Source organism: Sciurus carolinensis, chromosome 2, assembly GCF_902686445.1.
Source record: "Sciurus carolinensis chromosome 2, mSciCar1.2, whole genome shotgun sequence".
Classification (NCBI taxonomy): Eukaryota; Metazoa; Chordata; class Mammalia; order Rodentia; family Sciuridae; genus Sciurus; species Sciurus carolinensis.
Window position 1 is genome coordinate 104,790,241 of NC_062214.1, and position 27,248 is coordinate 104,817,488.

The 27,248-nt window shown below is 38.0% G+C and overlaps 1 protein-coding gene across 1 annotated transcript in view; it reads left to right on the forward strand.

The window, feature by feature from the left end:
* Positions 1-27,248, forward strand: part of Fbn1 (fibrillin 1) — a 228,134-nt gene that overhangs the window by 145,397 nt on the left and 55,489 nt on the right. Inside the window, exons 20-36 of the mRNA XM_047539691.1 lie at positions 2,404-2,529; positions 3,068-3,187; positions 3,408-3,545; positions 4,355-4,405; positions 6,018-6,143; positions 8,582-8,809; positions 9,505-9,630; positions 9,751-9,879; positions 10,704-10,829; positions 10,941-11,066; positions 12,307-12,429; positions 13,544-13,669; positions 15,665-15,790; positions 22,388-22,510; positions 22,664-22,786; positions 24,217-24,342; positions 26,136-26,258. Coding sequence (XP_047395647.1) covers positions 2,404-2,529; positions 3,068-3,187; positions 3,408-3,545; positions 4,355-4,405; positions 6,018-6,143; positions 8,582-8,809; positions 9,505-9,630; positions 9,751-9,879; positions 10,704-10,829; positions 10,941-11,066; positions 12,307-12,429; positions 13,544-13,669; positions 15,665-15,790; positions 22,388-22,510; positions 22,664-22,786; positions 24,217-24,342; positions 26,136-26,258 — 2,166 coding nt within the window. The remainder of the gene's footprint in view (positions 1-2,403; positions 2,530-3,067; positions 3,188-3,407; positions 3,546-4,354; positions 4,406-6,017; positions 6,144-8,581; positions 8,810-9,504; positions 9,631-9,750; positions 9,880-10,703; positions 10,830-10,940; positions 11,067-12,306; positions 12,430-13,543; positions 13,670-15,664; positions 15,791-22,387; positions 22,511-22,663; positions 22,787-24,216; positions 24,343-26,135; positions 26,259-27,248) is intronic.

Below are 27,248 nucleotides of genomic sequence, written 5' to 3' on the forward strand. Positions count from 1 at the left end.
TTTCAAGTATCATGCATCCCTTCTTTCATTGCTTGGAGGAAACTGTTCCTGACTAGCTTGAAGGACTGAGCAAATGAATTCTTTATACTTCGTGTGTCAGAATTGCACGTACGTCTTGATTTAACAAACATTCACATAACTGAATCTTGACAGTTATATTAATAGTCATGTATTAGAGTCACTCCATAAAAGAAGCTTCCATGAAAGGAGCTTCTTACACACATAAAATGCAAAGATTTTGAGCTAATCTCACATGACTACAAAGTCATCACTATTTTCACTAAGAGAGAAACAGTTCTTCTTCCATCCTCTTATTGGATTTAATCAGAGAGGACATACTTATTTTCAGTAATAACCATTGTTTTTTAAGTTGAGCAACACTACTTTTGAAGCTCCAACAGTCTTTAATGAAGGAATCAGCCAGTAACTGAATGAGTCAGTTGGGAAGAAACTGTTCAACATGGATTATTGTTTCTTCAACATTCTCTAGTTGCTTAGACTAGTGTTTTGTGAAATGCATTGTCCGTTCTGTAGTGGAGTCACATGTACCTCAAGTTTCCTGAAGCTGAGTTTGCAAAGCCAAGATACTCACATTCATGGTATATGTCAGACTGTGCCAAAACTAAAATGTAAGATGTTATATTTTTTGATTGGGAGGCCAAACACATTTTACATAGAGCAAACATACTTTTATGAAATAGAATAAAAATTAACATACTTTAAGATGAACTAGGGGACCTCAGATATATTTCTTACTTTCCGGGAGGCATTTAGTGCTTTGGTGTTATGAGCTGCCTGTCTTCTGCCATTGGTGGTGTTTTAGAAGTAGTGTCTGAAAGGTGCTGGTCTAAGGAATTAGTCTATCTTTGGAACATGTAATTCAATTATTCATAAATGATGCAGACTAAAATAAATACCAAAGTCCTTCTTTTCATTCTTTCAGCACAACACATAATATAGCAAATGCCAGCTACTTGCTGAGTGCTGGATTCAGCTACCTCCCATCCAGCCACCAGAGACACTCACTGTGTGTTCTGAATAGGAGAAGAAAGTTTATTTCCATAGGTGTCTCTGGGCATTAAGCTATTTTATTTGTCGTGTCCCTTACTTTATCATTTCAAGCCCTTTGGTACTGGAGACCCTTTTGGGAAATATTAGCATTCTTATATTTTTGACAGAATTTTTAGTATATTATTTGCTCAATTAATATTCCCATATTTTAAGTACTATAAAAATGTATTGCAGGTTTAAGTGTGCTTACTGCTACAAATCATGCAATTCCCAGGGCTAAATTTTTGTATACTTTATAGTAGAACTACTAACTTGTCGAATGATGATGTAATCATACCCTTTCAATGCATAAAAATTCCCTATTAATGTCTAGCCCATATCATAGGCTGTCTGATGTAATTTAGCTGAAAGGGATATTACAAACTAAATAATTTCTTTTTCCTTTCTTTTCTTTTCTTTTCTTTTTTTTTTTTTTTTTTTGGTATCAGGGATTGAACCCAGGGTCGCTTAACCACTGAGCCACATCCTCAGCCTTTTTTAATATTTAATTTAGATACAGGGCCTCACTAAGTTGCTGAGGCTGGCTTTGAACTCACATCTTCCTGTCTCAGCCTCCCAAGCTGCTGGGATTACAGGTGTAAACTGCATAATTTCTACATTCCCTACATTATCAAAGTAATTCATATGTTAAATCTGGGCTTTTCTTCAGAAAGGCCTATTATTCAGCAGAAGTAAGGAGTTTTCCTCAGTCTTCTGAATTGTGAGTCTGAATTCCCATGACAATTATAAACACTACAGATTGCTTTATAATTTATAAACATAACTGGAGATAATTTAAATTATTTTAAGGAAGATATGCCCATCCCAAAACTAATGCATATCAAAGATGGACCACACTTTCTAAGTATTTAGTTTCTTAACACAATAAAATTGGTTCTGAGTCTGACATAATGGAGCAATTATACAAAGCAATGATTAATGATTTCTAGCAAACCCATTTTTTTTTCATACTAAAGAAAGTGAATTAAACATTGTCTAGTGACCTAAGGCTTTATATATATCTGGTTTTGATAACCAGGTCATGCTCCTCTTTTCATAAAATGAGGTAATGCAGGGCTGGGGATATAGCTCAGTTGGTAGAGTGCTTGTCTCACAAGCACAAGGCCCTGGGTTCAATCCCCAGCACTGCAAAAAAATAAAAATAAAAATAAATAAAATAAATAAAATGTCCATCACAAAATGAGGTAATGCAGGTGAAAACCAATGGTATAGGAGTTTTACCTCTTTTGATGTAATTTATCATACCATTTAAAAAGATCTAACCTAAAAGTGCAAAGAAGTTGCATGCAAGAGATGCGCTCTTTCAAATGTTCATTTTCATTGACTTTCCAGATATTAACGAATGTGTGTTGAACAGTCTACTGTGTGACAATGGACAGTGTAGAAACACTCCTGGAAGTTTTGTCTGCACCTGCCCCAAGGGATTTATATATAAACCTGACTTAAAAACCTGTGAAGGTAAGCCATATTTTTGTTCTTATACTGTGTACTTCTCTTTCTTTTGGAACGTCATTGGAAAATCACAAGAATAAATTAGAGTCACTTCTCTTTTAGACAATTATGCCTATTTAATTGAAGTGCTCTAAATGGCACTTGTACACACTTTGCAAGCCTCTGATAGTATTTGCCTGCAATTGATGTATAATTTGCCCCTTAAATATCATTTTTAAGTATTCGTTTTGCCTGGCATTTTATCTGCCATTGTTTAATAAGCGAAGACAATAGTATACATATACCATTTGAATTCATAGTTTAGAATGAATGTAAAGCAAAGGCTGTACACTTTATGAATGAAAAGATTTAGCCAAGTACTGGATTCCATACCAAACAGAAATGTCAATTACTATTTTGACATTTCATCTAGTATAGAAAAAACTATCCAGTCCAGTTTTGCTATCTGATGAAGAGTGTGTGGTAGCAATCAGGCCAAAAATGAAACACTCCTTTATGCCCAAGACTAGCTTTTAGCAGTAATGTAGACCTGTTTTTGTTTCAGACATTGATGAATGTGAATCAAGTCCTTGCATTAATGGAGTCTGCAAGAATAGTCCTGGCTCTTTCATTTGTGAATGTTCTTCTGAAAGTACTTTGGATCCAACAAAAACCATCTGCATAGGTATTTATCTTTCTGAGAATGATTTTTTTTATGTTTATCAGTGCTGCTATACTTAGTGTCAACTTTTGCTGAGAAAAGTTTAAGTATGGGTGCAGCATTAAAAACAATGTCTTCCTTGTTTTGTCATGCTATTCCTGCTGTAAGTCCAAAGTGCATGTTTGAATTTTTGATACAGAGCCTATTAAATATCCATTAAATATTATCCCTCCCACCCCTGCAGAAACTATCAAGGGCACTTGCTGGCAAACTGTCATCGATGGGCGATGTGAGATCAACATCAATGGAGCCACCTTGAAGTCCCAGTGCTGCTCTTCCCTTGGTGCTGCCTGGGGGAGCCCGTGTACCATATGCCAAGTTGGTAAGAGAAATGGTGCTGTGCACCCCCCATACCATCCACTAGTCACTGTGCATAGAAAGGGAAAGACAAGTATTTTATTTGTTTACGTTTGCCTGGGAATTTTGAAGGATTTGATTCTGATAGCCTTGATGAAACATTCCTGAATGGGAAATCAGAGAAGTGTCAAGGACAATAGTTGTATGTGATTTGGTTAATTTCTTTCTATCTCCAACTGATGATGGGGTTAGTTGGTGATGCTTCCTTGGAGTACCAGTTCCTGGTTAAGGGTTCTGAGCTTTTAGCAATTCCAGCTTTTCTTCCAAAACTCTAACTGATATAAAGAAACCAGCTTTTATGACTAAACCTTACAAGGATTTCTGGTGAACTTCTAAATCTGCTGGGAAGCTGAGGTTTGAGAACCTTGCTATTTGTTTGCTGACCCAATGTTTTGATATATCAGTGTGTGAATTCATGTGGTGTGGATGCTGTAGGACTTGAGATCTCCAAATTCTTGGTTTTTCCCCCTATTCACTTTGCAGTAATCCTATAGTCTGATTCCCATCTTCAGGATAATAGAAAGAAACCTACATTTGGTTTCCTTCTCACCTTAGTGTGATGTAACTTTGTGTCTTTTGCGATACCTTAGAGGAATTGAACTTTATTGGAGGAGACATTTCATTATTGTTCTTCCTTACCTATGCAATATCAGAAACACTTTATCTCATCCTTATTCACAACATCTAATTCATGTTCCAGATCCTCCTTCATGTATGTTATAATACGTCATAACTACAAAGTCTGGATATTGTTACCTTTTTTTCCCTTCACAGATCCCATATGTGGTAAAGGCTACTCAAGAATTAAAGGAACACAATGTGAAGGTATTTCTGATTTTTTATAAACCATATATTTCTGGGTGTGTGAAGAATGCTTGTGTTAACTTGTGCCAGATGAAGAGGTCACATCACTTCACAGTGAGAAATGTGCAGCAGAGGGGAAAAATGACAAGTACTGCAGAACAGAGCAGATGTTAATTTCACAAGCATGTATTGGGCCCTTCCCCATGTCAGATCACTATGACCAAAGTTTAGGGTGGCTGAAAATGTTTAGGTTGACTGCAGTTTAGAGTGACTGCACTTTCAACATGCTACCTATCAGGAAGAAAAAGCAGGAAGCTTAAAGAAGCTGTAAAATGTGTATTCTTGGTTCTCTCTGAACCTTTCTGTTTGTTTGTTTCATGCTCATGGCTGACTTAGAGAGATGTACTCTCTTGCCTCTTATTTTGAGTCTGCGTGGATTCTCTCCAGTTTGCACTGATTCTTTCTCATGGAGTCCCAGATAGATATAGGTCATGGTGACTAACACAATCTGACATGACACAGCAGCTGAAATATTTTAAAAACAGCAATTAGTCCCATATGTGGGATGAAATGAAGTTCTTTCCCTGTTAAAACAAAGAACACTACAACCCCCACCCAAGGTCTTGCTTTCCAAATGATGACTGAATCCTTTGGCCTTTTCCTGGTCCAGACCCACTATAATAACTTATCTGAGCTCAAGAGCACATTTTGGTATTCGAGTGGCCAGAATAACAACAACAAAACAAGCAAATAAACAGAAAACAGAAAGGTATATTCTGTCCCCTCCTGGTTTATCTCCACTTCAAGGAAAGATTTAGAATTTTTTTTTCAACATTCCTGGCTTAGAAAGTTATTTCTTCAAAATAGAGACACAGTTTGTGTGTTTCTTAACTAATGTTCTCCTTTTTGGCATTGGCAAGTAAGTACCTTTCTTTGGACTAACTTGATGATGAATGTTTTTCCAAATTAAGTGCAGTGAGCACACTGCTCCCATTAAGCAGACAGGGAAAGATTGGTCCACTTGAGAGAGATTGGGTGAGTGATGAATGGATGCACATGAGCACCTTTGGACTCTCCTTGATCCAGGCAGGGACCACCATGGTATTGCCAGAAGAGCCCGAGACCACTGCTAGGTTAGAACTAGTTACACAATTTCTAGTGATTTAGCATTTATCAAAAGAGACTCCTGACTGACTCACATATCCCTCAAAATTATTTTCTATGCTCACCTTCAACCTATTTTTTTCTTTGCTAGTTTGAAATACCAGGTTTCTATTTCTCTATATCCAGACATTTGATCTCATAAAGCTGATTATATAGCCCCTGGGATACTCACCTGTCTACAGCTACCAGATCTGTCCCCAAGAACTCACACACCCACTCTCTGACTCTATCAACTCAAAAGTTACCCCTGAGACTGATAGAGAAACTCTTATATTGTTATTAATAGGTTGCTATTTAGAAACCCTAGAAATTCTGCATGAACCGTTTGGAGGCAAACTAGTTTTGTGAACTTATCAGCTTCAAAGTGACCTTTTCTATTGTGAGAATAATTATGAATCCGTGAGTGAACTAAGGTAGAATTACCTTATACCCGTATATTAACTTCATTCTCTTTCCCTTTTCTTTTTAGATATAGATGAATGTGAAGTGTTCCCAGGAGTGTGCAAAAATGGCCTGTGTGTCAACACCAGGGGATCATTCAAGTGTCAGTGTCCCAATGGAATGACTTTGGATGCCACAGGAAGGATCTGTCTTGGTAAATACTGAACTCATTATTTTTCTAACAACCATTTCTCAAAGATTATTAAAAACTTAGTTAACAAGATACAGCTGAATATTTGGTTTTAAGCACCAAATTCAGACTGTAACATTAGGATCCATGGTAATTTCCTTGACAGATGGTCTTCCTAACTCAGGTTCTATGTTTTCCCTTTACAAAAGGAGTAGAGAAAAGGTTATTGAGAAGAAACTTTAGGCCTCTGTTGTTATGTAACTATTCCTTAAATCAGTCTTACCACAGCTATTATTCCAGACTTCTTAGATCTGTCCCCATATGCCATGGAATATAGGATACCAGGTGAATGGTGACAAGATCAACACTTGCACTTAATAGGAAACTGTAACCATGACTGCTAGGCATGTCCTGTCATTGACCAGAAAGACAGGTCCTTGCAGGAAATGCATGTGGGTATGCATGTGGGAGCAAAGATGCCATTGCCTTGGAAAGTGAACCTAAGGGGATCCAGAGCAATTATCACTGCCAGTTAGGTGGGATTCTTCATGCCAACTGCTGAGCACCTCAAACCCAATCATCCCATTTGAATTATATGGAAGAGACTGGATATGGAATCCAGAATGCTAAGTCTTTAGAAGGCTGCCCCATGGTCAGCAAGTTTGAGTGTCACAGTCATGCTAAAGGTGTCTATCAGTGTTTCCTGGTATCACTACTATGGCTCTGACTACCAGGAATTTGCCCTTGTATTGCTCATTTCTGAGTCCATTACACTGAAAATGGTCCTCAGCTTCTGCACATCTGAAACTACATTACTCTGAGAGCATCCTTAGTGATGACCAGTATAGGAGGTGAAAAGAGTACATGCAGTTGAAGGTTTTGATTATTTACAAATTAGAGCTAACAGACCTTTATGGAGAGAACTTTTAAGCTTAAAGTGTAAGCAATATGAAATAGAAGGGTAAGTTCAGAGCCCAGAATCCTTTTGTAACTGAGGATGTCAATTAATCACACTCTAAGTTTTAGTTTTTTTGTTTAGGAGGAATCAGAATTTAATGAAAATCTTCTTCTAGGTTCTTCAGTTATTTAATTTAGGATTCATTTTTTAATGACTCATCTTGATATTGGCAAACTGAACATAAAGTTGTAACTTCAGCAATTTTCTAGTATGAGAGAAGCTCAGACACTATGGTGAATAGTCAATGACCACATGGCAAAAGAGAAAGAGATTACATTGTAATCATACTTTAGTTTTCAGATGCATAATCTTATCTGAGCTTCATAGCACCTCCTGAGAGATGGGTGTGACATCATTTAACAAATGTAGAAATTAATGTTCAGGTTAATCATTTGTCTAAGACAAACAGCTTACTTGTAGAACAGTTCCAGAATCCAGGTCTTCTGGCCTTTAGTCTTTTGACTCTTCCTCACAATGCCATGAATTTGGAGTTGAGGCAAGAAGAATGCTATGTGTATCCTGAAAAATGTGCACGTAATCACATGTTGAGGTGAAAGGAATATTTGAGAAGAGTGGATGGCTTTTCTGTGCTGTCATTCTTCTAAGTAGGGCAGTCCTCATTTCAGAATTCATCATTCTACCCCTACAAAAATGAAGTGGGTCTAGGAAGAGGTGATGGAGCTACCTCAGATGTGCTCCAGCAACAAAGATTACAGTTTGCTTTTCACTGGAGAGGAGATGCCAAGACATCCTGGACAGCATGCCTTGGTGCCAGGCATGTCAGGGAGCACCGGGGGGGTTAAACACAGTTCTCTTAGAAAGCACTTGAGGTTGAAAGGGAGCTTTCCTCAAATAAGAGAGGCAAATATGGATTTATAAAGAAAAGAGAGTTCTTATTAGGCAGAAATATTTACCACATACTTGTTTTCTTTAGAAGAAAAAAAATTCCAGTCAATAAGTAGTAATTTAGTACACGTATTGTCCTTGGCCTAACAAAAGTTGGTAGTTAGGAATAGTAAAAATGGAGTGACCCTCTGTGTTAGTCAGCTTTTCATCTCTGTGACAAAATTACCTGATAAGAACAACTTAGAGGAGGAAAAGTTAATTTGGGCTCATGGTTTCAGAGGTTCAGGCCTTGGTTGGCTGTCTCCATTGCTCTGGGCCTGAGGTGAGGTGGAGCATCATGGTGGAAGAGTGTGGCAGAGGAAACCTACTCAACCCAGGGCAGCCAGGAAGCAGAGGAAGAGCATGCACAAAGAGCTGGGGACAAAATCAATCCATAAGGGTGTGCCCTCAGTGACCTACTTCTTCCAGCCAACCCCCACTCAGTAATCTATTCAAATTTTTAATCCATCAAATGGATTAATCCACTGATGAGGTTACAGCTCTCATAATCCCATCATTTTGCCTCCGAGCATTCCTGCATCGCCTAACGTGAGCTTCTCAGGGGATACCTCATATCCACATAGTACTGTCCTCAGCCTCCTTTTATTCCTTCTGACAGATATCCGCCTGGAAACGTGCTACCTGAGGTATGATGATGAGGAGTGCACTCTGCCTATTGCTGGCCGCCACCGCATGGATGCCTGCTGCTGCTCTGTAGGTGGAGCCTGGGGCACTGAGGAGTGTGAGGAGTGTCCCATGAGAAACACCCCGGAGTATGAGGAACTCTGCCCCAGAGGACCAGGATTTGCCACAAAAGATATTACAAATGGAAAACCTTTCTTCAAAGGTACAGTGTTTTTAATGGTCAATTGGTTTTCTTTTTAGACCAACAGGGTGCATTTTCATGATGGTAGAGTTCTAGTAACAGAAGAATTACCACGAACATCATCGATGTGGCCATCCCTTGGTCATCTCAGCATGGATTTTTAGCTTTCTGAATTATATGTGGCAAAATGTTCACTCTGTTCTAGACCCTCCCCACTCCCACTTCTCAGGACTTCCTGAGTTCCCTTGCCTGTCCTATTTAGTCATTAAGTGGTAAAATAGATCTTAATACTATCCTAAGCCTAAAGTAAACCAAAGAAAAATCTACCAGGGATATTTATAGTCCATCTACTAGAGTCAAGAGATATGACCATTTGTCTGCTGACTTGAAGAATCCATATCACTACCATCCACCTGAGTGTAGATAATGGAGGGTAAGTAGCATAAGAAACAAGTGGCAGGTCTTCTGTTCAAATCCAGCAAACATCATTTCTCAAACACATTTTGCTTCTCTAACAATGTTTTCTATCATGGAGAAGTTGAAAAGGCTAGAGATGTTTACAAGTCATGCCTTATGGGTCATCACACATTCTTTGAAACGCGTCTTGCTAAGATCTTAAATCAAGACCATCCAACTTACTGGGTTTAGAATGTTGGGCACTGAGACAACCCAACCTGGTTGCTTATAAACTTTTCTTCCCCTTGTTTTTCTTGAAGATATCAATGAGTGCAAGATGATACCCAGCCTCTGCACCCACGGCAAGTGCAGAAACACCATTGGCAGCTTTAAGTGCAGGTGTGACAGTGGCTTTGCTCTTGATTCTGAAGAAAGGAACTGCACAGGTCAGTGTGGGCCTCCGGGGTAAGAGAGGGTATATTCTTTAAAACCCTTCCTCTTTTAAATTGCCACAAGTGTTAAGGCCATCATGATACTCATTTGTTGTCATTTGCTCTTTTGTGCAGATATTGATGAATGCCGCATATCTCCCGACCTCTGTGGCCGAGGCCAGTGTGTGAACACCCCAGGGGACTTTGAGTGCAAGTGCGATGAAGGCTATGAAAGTGGATTCATGATGATGAAGAACTGCATGGGTAGGTTTGTGGTCATGTGATCCACACAGAAAGAAAAGGAACTCAAGAAGCTTGGAGGCCTCGAGCCTCTGCTCCAGGTTCTTCCTGCTGCCTACCACACTGTGCTCCTGACCAGGGAGTCAGAAATCAGTCTGTGGCAGAGGGAGACTACCATCCAGAAGAAGTGAGGGAATTTGTGTTGTAGGGTCGCAGGTGATTTTGAAAATCAGTTTTGAATCCTTGAGAAATAAATTTAACACCTGGAATAGACAAAAAATTAAGAACCATTGAAACTTAAGCTATACTAGAAGTTCCATTGGAGAACTTCTGGTTTTACCCAATATTTCTAGAAAAAGAGAGTGATTAAGTTGACTGCTTTAGATCAGATTATTCCCTAAAAAAAAAAAAAAAAAAAAACAGAGTCCGAAATGAGGATTCTTGTAAGAGTGTTTTGTTTTGTTTTGAGGGAGTGTTCTTGGGAGGAGCCTGTCAGGAAGTGAGGGGAGTAGGTTAGTGCAAGAGAAGAAGATATGCCAAGGATTTGGTTGCCTTTCAACCTTGGTCTGGTCCTACAGGAAGTTCTGGTGTCTATATGGCCCCAGAGAGAGTTGTCTCATGTTGAGACAAGGTCAAGATTTTATGCTTCCATGCCAATTCAATCAGTTTTTCACCATGAATGGTCACTAGCTTGGGAGAGGGGTCCAGTTTCTCACCTCCTAGGCATTTCTGAGTGTGGTGGACAGCAATTCAAAAAGGTAACCATTAGTAACCAGGACTCCCAGCACCTGAGAAAAGGAGATGGGATACCACCAGTGTATTAAACACAGATCATTTCCATTTTTCAGATATTGATGAGTGTCAGAGAGATCCTCTCCTCTGCCGAGGAGGTGTTTGCCTTAACACAGAGGGCAGCTTCCGCTGCGAATGCCCACCTGGTCATCAGCTGTCCCCGAACATCTCTGCATGTATTGGTAAGGAGGAAAACCTTCAGACCACTTACTCAAGGTCAGTTGTCTGACCCACATCTCTTCCAGAGTCAGAAGCTTATGTTTACATGTTTGCTCTTCTTTGTTCCTAAATAGACATCAATGAGTGTGAACTGAGCGGGAACCTCTGTCCCAATGGCCGCTGTGTGAACCTCATAGGGAAGTATCAGTGTGCCTGCAACCCTGGTTATCATTCAACACCAGATAGGCTGTTTTGTGTTGGTAAGTTCTAAACTTCTTTTTATTTGCTATTTTATTTTAACTAATCTCTTTATAAAATAATCAATGTATTCTGAGATCTATTTTTATCACTCTTTATTTTTACTTAATATTTCTTGTTTTCCTGTAAATAAAACTTTATAAATAGTGGCTCGTGATCTTTAGATGCCACCTTCCCTACCTGTTTTAAAGTGAAGGATATAGGATTTTTTGCTATAGCAAATATAAGTTGACCCAAGTTGTTTTGAAAAATGGGCCACAGTAGGTGTCTTGTGCATGCACATGCTTGCCAAGGCAAGTCAGCCAGTGGTACCTGACCACTTGAGACAAACTACACATGATGAGTGCTATAGAAAAGAAAAGAAAAGCATAAGATGAGGACTTCGTCCTGAGTGGTTATAGATCAGCTAAAAGATTCAAAGAATAACTACAAGGAAGAAGCCCATGGAATGTTCATATCTTATATTGAAATAGAGACCATGCCTGGCACTCCTTAAAGATGGGTTTTTGTGGAACAAGCATTTTGTTTTGTGGTTGACCCACTGTAGGTTTAGTCATGCTGTGAAGGGTGGCACAGAAGGTCCTGTGGCTTAATTGTGCCTAAAGTCAAAGTGCAATTCTGTATATGCTGCCAGTTTTTGCCTGGTTTGGGGTGTACACCATGTGGAACTGCCAAGTTTCACATGGTTTCCACCCAAAACCATAAATCAGCACAAATTCTTCTGAAACATGGCCCAGGACAACTCAGAACTTCAACTTAGGTCCTTGAAAATGATTGTAAACTCAGTCAAACCGAATTGTAGATTTATAACTGAATATATGACCAAGAGAATTGCCATGATCATAAAAACAGAAGAAGGTGTCCTAGTCTGTTTTTGTGCTGCTACAACAAAATACCTTAGACTGGATAACTTACAATGAATAGAAATTCATTGGCTCACAGTTTTGGAGACTGAGAAGTCCAGTATCAATGTGCTGGCATTGGGCATCGGCCTTCTTGCTGTGTCATCACATGACAGAAGGCAGGAGGGTGAGAGAAAGCAAAAGGGGGCCAAAGGAACCCTTTTAAAATGGAACCAGTGCCACCTGTGAGGGCAAAGCCCTCATGGCCCAATCACCACTTAAAGGGCCTCTTAAAACTGTTGTAATGGTATTTAAATTTCCTTGAATGAATAAATTGAGTTTTGGAGGGAATAAGCATTCAAATCATACCAGAAGGTGATTTTGTTCTCTTTTCTCTTAGACATTGATGAATGCAGCATAATGAATGGTGGATGTGAAACCTTCTGCACAAACTCTGAAGGCAGCTATGAGTGTAGCTGTCAGCCAGGATTTGCACTAATGCCTGACCAGAGATCTTGCACTGGTGAGTAGGTTTTAGCTTCATGTTGAAATCTCTCAATGAAAGCTCTCTAAGTACAGTGGTTCAGGGTTTGGGCTTTGGAGTCAGACAGTTTGGGGTTCAAATCCTCTTTTGTCATGCATTTTAACTGTGCATTTTTTATCAGGATACTTAACACCTGATTTTTCATCTATAAAATTGAGTTCAGATTGCCTGTGTGAAAGATATGTACAAAACTAGTACAGCACCTTGCATATAATAAATGAAGTATAAAATGCATTTTCTTCATTGATCAAAATTTGGAAGAGTTTGATCTTTTGAGCAAATTCCATGCTTCTCTGGGTGTGTTCCCTGGACGAGCAACCTCAGTGTCACCTGAGGACTTGTTAGAAATAACAAATCTCAGGCCCCACCCAGATCTACTGAATCAGATACTCCTGGATTGTCTCAGTAATCTGTTTTCATAAGCTCTTCAAATCATTTGGGTGCATGCTAATTTTGAGAGTCTCTGTCCCAATTTATACTTCCTATAATATCACATAGGGGCTGGAAGAACCATGTAACTAACTGGAAATGAGAGGAAGTGGGTGATAAGGGTTTTGATTTCAGTTTGGGCTAAGAAGAAAATTTGGGCTTAGGAATCACAATTATTTTATTTGGTCTGGAAAACTCTCCCTTTAAAAAAAAAAAACCTCAATATTTAGTTAGCTATAAAAAGCAAATGTTCGAAATTAGTATTTTTACTAAAATTTCATTTAAGTAGATATGCTTATTTTAAGCAATTTTCACCTTAAAATGGAAGTAAAACAGGAGATTATAATAAAGCTTGAGCATTTGTAATTTGACACTAAGAAAAATGAGATATTCATTTTTGAATGATGAATTCATATGAGTTAAAATTTATAATTTAAATGACAGACTCTGAAGTGGGAGTGGATCTCCTTGAATAGTATATTGTGAATCTTGAAAATGTTTTTCTCCTTTCTACCCAGGATAACCTGATAGGATAATTTATATAATGTTTCATTTGGATTTGAGAGTTACTTGTCTTATGTGAGTAGGCCAAGTTTACTTGGGTCGAATTCTTGCTGAATAGTGGACCTGATATCAACAACATTGTTGATTTTATTCTTTGCAGATATTGATGAATGTGAAGATAACCCCAATATCTGTGATGGTGGTCAGTGTACAAACATACCTGGAGAGTACAGGTGCTTGTGCTATGATGGATTTATGGCTTCTGAAGATATGAAGACTTGTGTAGGTAAGCAAAGACAGAGTTTCCCATTTGTTTTGTTATTCACAAGCATTGTTAAATTGCATAAAGCTTAGTTTGTTTAGTTGATACATAGACCCCTTGAAGAAAGTTAGTATATTTAGGGGGATGCTACTCATATTTTAAAGTTAGCATTCCAAAGAGGAACTTTCTTATTTCTGTGATGATCTCTTGTCAGATATGTTATGCGGATTGAACCAACCACTAATCAACTCCATACAGATATTTCTTTCATACTATCCACTATTTCTATCTACTTAATCCTCCTCCTGCTCTGACTAGAGTTTAGGCTTTTAAAATGCTTGTGTGAAGCCACATAAAATTTAATCTGTTCAGTGAACTCTAGAATTGATCATATTTGTTTTAGATAGTTTCCATTGCCATGCCTTCAAACTTGTTAAGCTTTTCTTCTGCAATATCTAATCTGCCTTTCATTCTATCATTGTATTTTTCATCTCAGACATTGTAATTTTCATCATTAAAAGTTTACTTTGGGTCTTTTTTCCTATCTTCCTTGCCTCTTGGATTTAGAACACATGGAATGTAATTGTGACTGTTTTCATGTCCTTGTCTACTAATTTCATCATTTGTGTCAATTCTGGGTCATTTCAATAAATTAACTTTTCCATTTTGGCTCATGTTTCTTGCTTCATTGAATGCCTGATGGTTTTGATTGTTAGCCAAATATTGTAAATTTTACCTTAGCAGGTGCTGGATATTTTCATATTCCTAGAAATATCCTTGAGCTTTGTTCTGGAATACAATTAGATTACTTGGAAACCAGTGAATTCTTTCAAAGTCTTTCTTTCAAACTTTTAAGCAGCAGTTAGTCTAGGGCTAAATTTGCTGCATTACTGAGGCAAGACCCTTTTGGATACTCTATCCAGTTCATTGTGAATTATGAGGTTTTCCAGTGTGACTGTTGAAAACAGGCAGAATTCCAGGCCTTCTGTGAACTTTCAGGATTGTTGCCTCCCTCATTCTTTGGGGTCATGATTTCCCCAGCCTCAAAAGGTTTGTTTCCTTATGAGTGTGCTCATGCCTGCTTTTCTGAACACTTGAGGAAGACCCTCTACAGATCTCTGGAACTCTTCCTCTGTGCAACTCTCTTCTGTTGTTTTCTTTGCCTGTGAACTCCAGCTACCTTGACCTTCAGAGATTTCCAGGTTCATCTCCTCATCTCCATGATATCACCTTGTTCCATCCGGCATCCCCCTCTTTATGCCACTGTCTAAAACTTCTCCATACAGTAATCTGGGGGCAATCTGGAACTCACCTTGTTTATTTTATTTCTCTCAGAGATCACTTTTGTTGCTCAGTGTCCACAGTCTAGAAAATCATGTTGCGTGTCCAATTTTTTCTTTGTTTCGTGTGGGAAAGTCATTCAATCTTGACCAGAAGCAAGAGTCTAGAACTGATTGTATCTGAATTCTTAACACATTTATGTTTTCTGAAAAACCTTTACTGAAAATTTATGAAGTCCTAGGAATTGAAATGAATACATTAAAAAATAAATAACTTTTTAATTTGGGAAAGAAATTAAATTTATAACTACTTACAGTAAGCAAATTCATCTTTTATTTTAAACTATGGAAATGAAATTATAAACACTGGCAGACTGAATTTAAATTTTTATTTTGCAAATGGAGTATGCTGTTTTTTTAAAAAGTTTTTGAGACTGTCATAAGCAGGCTCTATACTCACCTTTGAGTCAATCCATTATTTGATCACCTGAGCCCCTCCTGGTGGACTAGGTAAAAGTCAGTTTACATAATTAACCTGTAATCTAGAATAGCCAATGTGAACTGGGATCCTTAAGTATTTTTTTTTCTGAGTAAAAACATTTAAATGTAGTACTTTATAATATTTTTTTCTGAGTGAAAGTATTTCACCTTTTCTAATTTATTTGACATATTTATTTCGGGGGAAAGCATTCATTTGTATAAAAGAGTTGTGTATATTAATAACATTTATGTTTTACAGATGTCAATGAATGTGATCTGAATCCGAATATCTGCCTAAGTGGGACCTGTGAAAACACTAAAGGCTCATTCATCTGCCACTGTGATATGGGCTATTCAGGCAAAAAAGGAAAAACTGGCTGTACAGGTGTGGTTTTTTTCAATAAAATAAAAAGTGGTTAAGAAGCTGCTATCATAATTTTAGATTAATACAAGTTTTAAAACTATTAACATTTTGACTTCAATAGAAAGTGTTTTGTGTAGCATTTTCCATTAATTTAGCTTTTACATCTTTGAAATTTGTGAGTTTATTAGATCCAAGTTGAAGCTTTTTTCCTTTACCTGTGGAAAAAAATGTAGGAATAGCACTATAAATGACACAATTTTTATGAATTTAAAATCAATTTTCATATCCTAATACTGAACACGGTAATTATCAAACATTCATATCTCTTTTTCAAAGCAAGCCTTTCTCAATAACCTCCTTTGCCAATATTTCATTTAAGATTTTATAACTGAAATTGCCTTTTGAAGAAACACATCTGAGGGTTCCTGTATTCATCAATTCTCTCGAATCTTCTACTACCTTAAATTAGAGCACTTTGATGTATCAGTTTGCCCAAATGAGTGTTTATTCATTGGACTTAGCGAATCTTATGAAGCAATAATTGAACCATTTGCAATTTTGCTTGTCTGATACCAATGGCACCTGAGAAAATCTTTAACAATATTTGTGGGAGACCATCCTGTTAAATGCCAAATGGAGGCAGTCATTCTGTGGCAATGACATTGTTTTATAAGTGTTCAGTTGCTATTTCCAAACATGAGGCAATGGTATTAAGTGTATGGAATAGCATAATAAATTTTTCCTGTGGTAATATATTAATATAACAGATTATGGCATATAACATAATTTAAAACATAGTGGAGATGGTGGTAAGCTTGAATTAGGTAACCATATAATTTTTTTTTTAAATAACAGACTTTAATTCCAAAAGCCAGTTTGGCAAGCTCTCGTGACTTAAAACAAACATTAAAATATTTGCAGATTGGCAGTGGTAAATGTACAGATCCTCCTCTTAACTGTATCAACATATTTCAAGAAAGCACTAAAATATATCTCTCATCCTTATGAACTGGCCAATGATGCTGTGTCAAATTTACTAACACATGGAATAATGGCAGTAATAATGCTGTTGGTTCAAAACTGACAGACTCTATCCAACCCATGAAAAGGAGCATAAAACTGAAATGTTTTCATGCTATGTTGCTCTTCATAGGAAGCCTGGCTAGGGGTCCATTTTGATAAATGGCACAGTGTTTAAAATCTCAACTCCCCCATGTGGCCTCTCAGGTTCAAGTGATGCTAGCTCTGTGTGTCTCTGGTTCAAGCTTTATTTTTAGCTTCGAGTGTAAATATAGGCCTTGGTAAGCAGTACTGGTCTTCCAGTAATGAAGGAGAAGGTAGGATAATTCTACACTGCCTTTTACCTATTAAAGAGTAACACCATTGTCTGGCTCAGCTGAGCTCACTGAAGTTCAAGGCAAGGGCAGTGATACAAATGAAGGGAGAAGCTAATCTCATGGGACAGTACTCATTGCTCATAAGAAAGACTCTCTAGAATTTTGTTCTCCAAATTCCAGCCAATTGGAACATGTGTCATGACTGATTATTCTAGATCTCTTACCATGAAGAAAACTTAAATTTTTATGCCATGTTAATATCATTTTAGGTAAATGAGATATAATGTATATAACACCCTTGGCATAGTGCTGATCAATAAATAAGAGTTATTGCTGTCATATTAAATGAGGCATACAGACGCCAGGTCTGGAGGCCATTTTAATGAAAGACATTATTCTACATTGCTGTCTATTGGCACATGCTTAAAATCAGTTTTTAAAAAAAGGAAAATTTTTACTCTGTTTATTGAAAGGCTTGTTTTTCATAATTGAATTTGCAGAGATATTGAGGTCGTGGTGACAAGAGCTGTGTACTGCATGTTAGATGAGATGACATCAGTTTTACATTAATAACAGCAGGCTTTTAGTAAATCCCACAAACAGAAACTAGATATGAATTTGAAGAAATACTCTAGCTTTCCGAAAGGCCAATGTCTCCTCCCATTTTTTAACTTGCACCCTGAAATGATTTTTCGATTTGATAATATCCGGTTAGCACTGTTGGAAGAAGGCTTGAGCTTCATGGTCCCTTTGACATCAGCAGCATAATGGGATATTCTCATCTAAAGGGTAGAACCCTGAATTCTATTCCTTGCTCTTGCATTGGCTTGTGATCATGAACCAGTCTCCAGGGTGCTCGGCAGTTACTCACATGTTCCCCTCAGGTGACACTGCAGTGGCCCATGGAAGGAGGGGCTGCATTAGAGAAGAAAAAAAGAGCTCCTCTATGAATACTGTTATTAACAACCACAGGTATCACATTGGATTGGAAATGACTTATACCAACAGGAACTGGCAGAAAGTTTGGTACACTTAAAAACAAGTTTTTAAAAATCTGGGCCAAATATCTTTTTTTTTTTTTTTTTAAATCCCATGTAACTAGGGCTCTTTTAGCCTGCTTTTTGGTTTAAAATTAATGTCACTTGCAACTTAGAATACCATCAGTTACCTTGGTGATGGTCATGCTAAAGACAAGTGTTTATAATGTTCCAGGCAACTAATGTAAATAGAGATATGTATCTGGCCTAATTGTGTAAGCAAGCCACAGGACAGCTAACAGCAAATGCAGACGTCAGAACTGAGTTGTGATCATAGACAAAGGGAATATATCTATTTATTTATTTGTTTATGTAGACTTTTTAATGAGCACTCTGGAAAGGAATTAGGAAAACATGCATGCTATTTCATAAGGAGGAGCTTTGTTTCATGAGAACTGAAGAATGTCCTCTGGGCTCCATCACAGCTTTGTCCAAATGTTTCAGCTCCCTTGTCATTACTGATTGTTTCCATTTTAACAAATAAACATGACTTTCCCCCCAATCGCTTCAGCAGTGTTAAGAATCCTCCCACTGACTTACATTCCCAGCCCACACAGATGCTCAGGGTTTCTTTTACTCTCCTAAGCTTTGTCCAGATTGTGGGTATTGATGAGGGGAATGTTTGAGTTAACCAAGAGAGAATGTGCCTTTGCTGGAAACCTAGAGCACAGCCCTTCTATCCTTGGCTGAAGTGGACTGGATTGCAATTTTTCTGTGACCCAGTGTAAGCCTCCTGCTGCTCGTTCTACATAATTATAATTGTAAGAAGAAAAAGAAGAAAGGTTGCTGCCCGTGCCATCCTGGGTAGGTCTTGGCTCCCACAGACTCCTTTGTAAGAACCTACCTCCTGCCATATGCTCACTTAGGGAATGAAGCATGTCATTAGGTAGAATAAAATCAGAATTGTTTTCAGTTAAAATAGCTGGATTTCTGGATAAATGCATTTCTCCAACTATCTGGTTCCTTTCATGTAAGAAATGTTTCTGGTGGGTCTCAAGTCTGGGAGAAAATCATGTACTTCTACCACCAGCAGTCAGTGAGATGTGGTGTTCATTTCCTTCCAGTTTCTTATCGCTGCTAATTTTCCTTCTCTGGCTGTCAGCCTGTGAAAACTCCATGGGTGTTCGGTTAATAGATTTGGCTCAAATTTCAATCCAAACTAAGAAATCCAAGTAGCCTTTGCACTTGGCCTCTCCATTCACTGTTACATCCTCTTCCTCAGTCCTAATGGAGGAGACTTCAGTGCGCCAGCTCTGCTGAATCAGGATCCACGTGTCGGAGGTCCAGGTGGCCGGAAGGCAGACTCTGTGTGGGTGATATGGCCTCTCCCTGTATGACGGTACCAGGAGGCCGTAGCAGCTTAGAGTGCAAGCCCTCACTTGAGTGGCAGACTGGCACGGGATACACGAAGCCTGCTCACGGGACCTGTTCAGCCCATGCTCTTGTCCTTCAAAGGAGCCATGCTCTCACAGAACCTTTGAGTCTTTGTTGTGGGTTAAGGAGGATGCAGTGTCAGCCTAAAATTTGAATTTCTTTGCTTTTCTTGGCTTATGCTTATGCTTAATCTTAAAAAGGAATTTTCTGTCTGGAGCAAACTTGTGGGGGAAGAGAACATTTGTACAGAAAGAGATGTTCTTGGCAAGCGTGTTCGGTTTCCTTCACATTATTGAAGTGTTTCAATACACTGATTTTGTTTGTTTGCTTTCCTTATGGCTCAGTTTCCCCTTTTATTTGCTTCTATAATGAAGTATATCCCTAGGCCCAAGTTGGCTCTGGAAATAATTAATAATAGTTGATGCATGCATACCCATGCACACACATGCAGAAACATTTATTCAGAAATGCCTTTGTTTTATGACCACATTGTCTTTCTGATTCACTTGTTACACACTGAGAATATAAGGCATTAAGAAGGTGACTTACACAAATGGATACACAATGGAGAAGTGAATATTGGCTCCTGAGTTACTCTTTCCTAGCACCCCAAAGCCCACTATATATAGCCTCTTGCAAATATAATTTCTTTTCACCTTGAAAGCATTGCAGTAAAATCAAAAATTTTTTTGGAAATTAGAATTTTATATTAACATTGTTAGTAATAAAAATAAATGATAATGGGAGATTCTCCATTTAAAAGAAGTGGTAATTTTCTTAAATGCCAGATTAAATATGGAAGATGAAGGTCATATGAAAATAAAGGCACCTTTGACCAGTAGAAAATTGGAAAGTAAAAGATTACAGAATCACTACAGTGATAAGTTCTGATCATCTCTGAAAATGATGCTTAGAAGAGATTCATATTTCTGTAAGTCCATCAATTTTTACAAGCATTTTGAGAACTCTGTAAAGCCCGGTTTAGCAATAAAATTCTGAAGTTTCTAAAGAAATTGGCTCAATTAGGCAACTGTGCCCCAAGGAAAGAATGCTAATCATGGACAAGAAAACTGAGGCCCAGGCTGTCCTCGCTCTGCCCCTGTCTGTTTGACCCAACCCTGTGTCCTCCTCTGACAAACTAAGGATTGGGAGAATGGAATTCTGAGTTCCTTCCACTTAGAAAATTCCTCGATTCTCTAATAGTCTAAAGCCTCTGAATACTTATGCAATTGAAGCTCATTGTTTCCACCTAAGATGATTTGCCAAGGGAGTGAAATTAAGTTAGGACTGCACAAAAGTGGTGGTTTTGTCTTTACTTCTGAGGGAAGTAATTGTCTGAGGAAAAAGGATGTGTGTGTGCCAGTTCTGCCTGTGTGTTAGGTTGGGCATAGGAAGGCTCACCCTCTGAATTCCTGCGCTTGCTCACCACTGTTGTGCCTGGGTAGGCCTTCCTCCTCCTTACCTTGGAATGTACTGTGCACAGTTATTCAGTTGGTTAAAGCTCCCTGTCACAAGTCTAAAACTGCAAGCCTCCCTCAACCTTCCATAATAACTCAGTAAGTTCATGTTAAAATTCAGTTGTACAATATGTGTAATCCTAAAGACATTCTTCCAGGCACGTTCCCATTTTGTGATTATTAGTGACATTAAAAAAATTTTCTGCAGGAGAAATCTGTCATTGTTTTATTTTATGTTTGCTCTAGACACTATGAATAAGCCAAAAATTCTAGGACCATTTCAGGACTTCAGATGGAACATTTGGCAAACAGCATTTTCCCAAACACTTTCAAATCATTTAATTGGGCTTCTTAGGTAAACAAAAGGGTAAACATAAGTTGCTTGCCCAGTTTCTTTCTCATGCCACTATTCAAGTGATCCCTGGAAATTCTTGCAACATTTTATATGTCAAAATTATCCTACTTGACCTAAGTTTTGTCTGAGGTATTGGTTTTCATCAAGAGATCATATCTATGAGTTCTTGCTCTTAATAAATGACAGTTGATTATGAGGGTGACCCATATATATAATGTGTTAATTTGGGGAAATAAACATATTTCACTTCATACTTTATATTTCTATAATGCTTTTATGTTATATATTCTACATTGGCTAAATGTGGAAATGGAATTGTAGAGAATGGAAAATTCTGGAGAATTTGGTGTCTTTTAATAACGTGACCCTGATCTGCTATTCCTCCTTCTGACAAAATTCCCTCTGGGTTGACATGAGTTTTACATGACATATGCAAAATGGCTTGGCTCTTTGATGTGGAAGAACTCTTGGAAACTAGAGAAAAATGTTTCGCATACTTCCTTAAGGAACATTTTCTGCGTAAGTTTGAATGAGCAATACCTATCATAACATTTTCACAGGAATAAAGCCTAATTAAATAAAAATATTTGAAATTTAAAATATATCTGATATTAATATGATACAAGTTTTCTGGTACACCAAAAACATTGTATTCCTTTGTCTACATAGGATATGAAAATAATATGCATCATAACTCTGCTGTTGACTTAATAAAAATATTGGCCATAGAAATATTTTTATTGACCTTGAGTATTAGTACCGTAGGACATTAGGCAACTCGCTTTTTAAGGTCTTTGCTTGGAAGGAGGTTTATTTTGCTTTGCAAATATGGAAAATAATTAGAGTTAACAATAGCAAATAGTATCATATTATTCTTTATAAATTGAAACATAAAGCTGTTCAGTATGTGGAGACTTTACATATGGATGCTAAACCAATCTGTACTACTCTGAGGTCAGTGTGAAGGCTGGTCAGCTTTTGAATATTGCTTAGTTATTTAAAGACCTAAAAAGGTATTCGTGCCAAACTTTTTTCTAAACCACTGGTTATTTTTCCAGACATCAATGAATGTGAAATTGGAGCACACAACTGTGGCAGACATGCTGTATGTACCAACACGGCAGGAAGCTTCAAATGTAGCTGCAGTCCGGGATGGATTGGAGATGGCATTAAGTGCACAGGTGACTTGGAAAATAACAGCAATTCAGCAATGGCTTGTCAGGAACAAGCAATTAATATGAAAATATTAATCCTGTAAAGTCAAATTTAATTTGCCTACTACTAAATTTAAATGCCACACTTTGTGCTAATAACAATATAACCTTTTCCTTCAGATTTGGACGAATGTTCCAATGGAACTCACATGTGCAGCCAACATGCAGACTGCAGGAATACCATGGGATCTTACCGCTGTCTCTGTAAGGAAGGCTACACAGGTGATGGCTTCACTTGCACAGGTAAGCTTGCCTTGGAGGCAACTGGGGAAACCTAGTCAGAGAAGCAGGGTATTTCATGTCTTTCAGACTAACAGTTCTTCTTGAAGTCTGAGTCAATTAACAGAAAACAGTTTAGATTTGGTGCCAGGTCAATTAGAGAGGACTCAGAAATTAACTCTCTTTCTCTCTCTCTCCCTCTCTCTGTATATATATATATATATATATATATATATATACACACACACACACACACACACACCTATGTATATTTTATTCCATATGATGATGTTTTTAGCTTCAAATAAACTGCACTTCTTTTTACATGTCTCCATCTTTGTATTTTTGTGCCTCTTTCTCACTGATGACTTGCTTTCCATATCAAATCCCAGGATAAACTTGCTGTAGGAAGCTATATAAAGAAAAAGGGGGAGATGTTCTGGGTGAGAAGAACAGTGTACATTTTACTCCTACTAGCCATTTACATCATCATCAATATTCCATATTGGTATAAGTAAAAATCCATAATGTCTTTAAGGAATTCATCCTCTTCCAGTTTTATATTATGTTAATGAATTGTGCTTCCTTTCTCCCTCTAATTAGCAGTCACAGGATTAACACATGTTGCTACATATATTTCAATATATATGATTGAGATGCAATTGTATAAATTATACATATACTTACATGTACAGATATACACAGATAGCACTTGTTATGTCAGAGCAATGGGATTAAATAATAGTGAGGTGCATTACTTGGCTATCAGACAGTATAGTGCTTGTATGACTTAAAACATTAATTTATCCTGAGCACTTTGCTAATAAGATGTCCCATAAGTACAAAAGAGGTTAAGACCCCTCAAGTGATTCATTTGGAATTGTTTTTAACTCACTGAAAGTTTTATCATAGTTGAATCATTTCTGCTCAATGATACTTTTTCATCATGAAGCTTCAATTACATTTGAGAAAATATCCGAGTTTTATGTTTTAGTCATGTATGGCTAAATATCATACATGTTTGATATTTAATTCCTGTGACTAAGAAAACTAGGTAGAGGTTAGGCAGACAGGAATTTTTGGTCTCCTATCTAGTTGCTATTCTAGTTCCATCTGAGCTAGCCTAAGACCCGAGAGATAAGCATATACCATGACTTGTTATTTCCAGTCAGGGATCTGTCCTTCATGCCGATGACCTTTCTTGGAAAGAACTTAACTTGACCTTAACTTGTCTTATTCATTTGACAGCATTAGGGATAATTTAGCATCTATGATTCTGAATCTGAACCCCAAATTTAGTACATATTCAAGATTAGCATTCAAATGAGAAAAACAAATGAGCTTAAATATATCAAACAGAAGTTATGACAAAACACAGCTGTACTCAGGATATTGACAGTTATAAAAATGGTGGATACTGAGAAAGCATGACTTGTGCTTCTTTCTGCCTGTAGACCTTGATGAGTGCTCCGAGAACCTGAATCTCTGTGGCAACGGCCAGTGCCTCAATGCCCCTGGAGGGTATCGCTGTGAATGTGACATGGGCTTCGTGCCCAGTGCCGACGGAAAGGCCTGTGAAGGTAACTGCTGAAGAAGCTGCCGGGAGCCTTTCAGAGTTCCATGAGACTGGGTTTTCTAAACACTCCTGGTGCTTTTCTTTTCTTTTTTTTTTTTTTAACTGAGGTGCGTTTGGGCTTCACATCTAAGCTGGTTAGTTCAGTGAAGAGGTTAGGTCTCCAGATGAACCATTTCTCTTCAGGCAGAGAAAAATGTCTGCTGTCTTGCTGTAAGCTACACATCCAGCCTTGGCCAGTGGTCTGCAGGAGTATACCATCAGGAATAAGAGGGAGAGAATAGCCAAGTGTGACTAACTCAGTGCTACTCACCTGTCCCTACTGTTGGGGAAAAGAACTCAAAGTAATATTAAGTTCCTTAATATTCTGTTGGAGGATTATTTTTGTAAATGTAGTTAATTTCTACCATGGTTTGGTTTCTAGAAATAAAGGCTTTAAAATAATGACAGGGCAGATAGTCTTATTCATATACAGAATAATGTCCTGAGCATGTCTTAGAATGTTCTCTAAACATCTAACATATATAAACATGGAACAGTATTTGCAAACCTGCTCAGTAGGGAACCCCCTGGACTAATGCCTTGTGTCATTGTCTCTAAACTCCAGGCTCTGTTTCTCTGTGAAGTGTTGGTCAGACAGGAAGAGCCCCAGGGACCTGTGGGCTAAGGATATATTCAATTAGGAAACTAAGATTCTTCTCTTTACCCACACTTAAAAAATTTAAAGCACATTATCCTTCCTTGAAAATAATTAGTGACTACAATGAACTACAAAGATTTTAGTAGAAATAAACAAATGATAACAACAGTTGGAAGTTTAAACAAGAACCTGATTAATGTCTTAGCTAATAGTCATTCTTCATTAACAAGACATGAACTCAGAATCAGTCTTTAGCTATAACATATATGCCAATTTCCTCATATATTTCTATGAAAATACTTTATTTTGTTACGGAACTATTGAGTTCTTTGTACGGTTTATATTTAATATGCAGAGTTGATGTAAGACTCCTTTGAGGCAAGAAACTAGATTATTCTCTTGATCATGTGCCTGATGCCTTGTTTACTTTTGTTACTCCAAATATCCAAGGAAAACAGGTACTGCGCCACCTCTGGTAACATAAATAGTCATGGTGAAAATTTTGCTTCTCTTAATGCTATAAGGGAAAGTTTTGTTTGTTTGTTTGTTCTTACTATAAATCACCACTGACAGAGTAATCATGACTATTTAAAGCTCGTCTCAAGTCTGAAAATGTGCCTGTGTAGCAACTGCATAAGCAGATTAATATCTGCTAATATGAGGCAGGGCAGAGGCCTGGAAGGGGTGTCTGCATTTTTTAGCTGGCTATCAACAATAGCAAGCACACACCATAGTACTAAGGACAAGGATTATAAACGTGTTTATAAAAGTTATCACAAAGAAAAGCCTTTGTGGTTCTTAAAATTTAATCTCATAACAAAAGAAGCCTATTGTACAGATGAGAACATAAGAATCTAGCCTACAGTGGCCTCTTTGGCTCTTACTTTGCAAAAGTGATGTGGATCTACCAGAAACACCATAAACAAGATACTCATCTATGAAATACTTTGCCTAATGCTTGGCATACATGAAGAGGTAAGGCAAGGTAACCTTTCAAAGAGGAGATTTCCTGTGTGTGACAAATCCTCTAAAAGTCTAGAGGAGAAGAGCCTAGACTGATGTCATTTTCTCGATACTGATATCAGTTGCCTAATTATAATAGGCAGTTTCTTTAGCAAAAACTGAATTTAACTTCTCCCCTTTTTTTCTTCTCCCCCAAGATATCGATGAGTGCTCCCTTCCGAATATTTGTGTCTTCGGGACTTGCCACAACCTTCCCGGTCTGTTTCGCTGCGAGTGTGAGATAGGTTATGAACTGGACAGAAGTGGTGGGAACTGCACAGGTAAGACATCTGTTCTCATCACAGTTGGCTCCCGGTGTCCCAGAGAATCCTGCGGTTGGGGCATCACTGGGACCATACAAGGCTCGTCACAAAGGAAAACAAAAGCAGGGATAAGGGAACAGAAACCACAGACTGTATTTTCTCAGACTCGGAATTGGTTAAATGTGAAGATGCAGAGGAAAGAGTCTAAGACAGTTGAAGGACCAGAGTTCACAACCTTAGAATTGCACTTCTGGCTGTGGAGGAATGTTCCGGATGCTCCAGCTGTATGTCTTCCCAGCCATTTCCTTTTCTTTTGGGGTGCATTTTCAGAGTTTTCTTCTGAAGACCATGCTCTAGGATCAAGGATTTTCTCCTTGTACCACTCCCTCCCACATCTCCCCTGACTGTGGCCACCGGGATGCCTGATACATAGAACCCAGCTACCTATTTCTAATGAAAAAGACATTGTGGGACCATTGTGTTCCACAGGGAACACCAGAGGACAAGGTATCCCCATTCCTCAACCTCTCCTCTCTGAATCCATTTATCTATTTTTGAGTATTTCCTAAGTGTTCAAAAGACACAAAAGGATTGTATAGGTGTGGTCTTTGCCAAAACCCATGTTCTATGTATCTGGAACTCTGTACATAATTTTGGAATCGAAACTGAAAGGGAAACATTCAACTCAGCGTCAGTGATGGGAGAGAGACTCTTGCAGACTTGAAGACCCACTCTAAGCCCCGTGCATGTGTGTGTGGAGGAAATGGCAGAAATTGCCTGCTCCAGAGGGTTCCCTGGGATATCTTGGTCTAATTTGACAAAATAACAAGCCACGCATATTAAATATATTTTTTTAAAACCTGTGCCTGAAATTTTGGTAACTGAGGTCACAGCAATGTTTTGCCTTCAGTTACCTTCACTGGAATATTTTTGCTAGTTACAAAGTTATATTTTATCCTGCTGACAAGTTTGAATAGTCAATATGTTCGGGGAGGATAGGAAGATCAA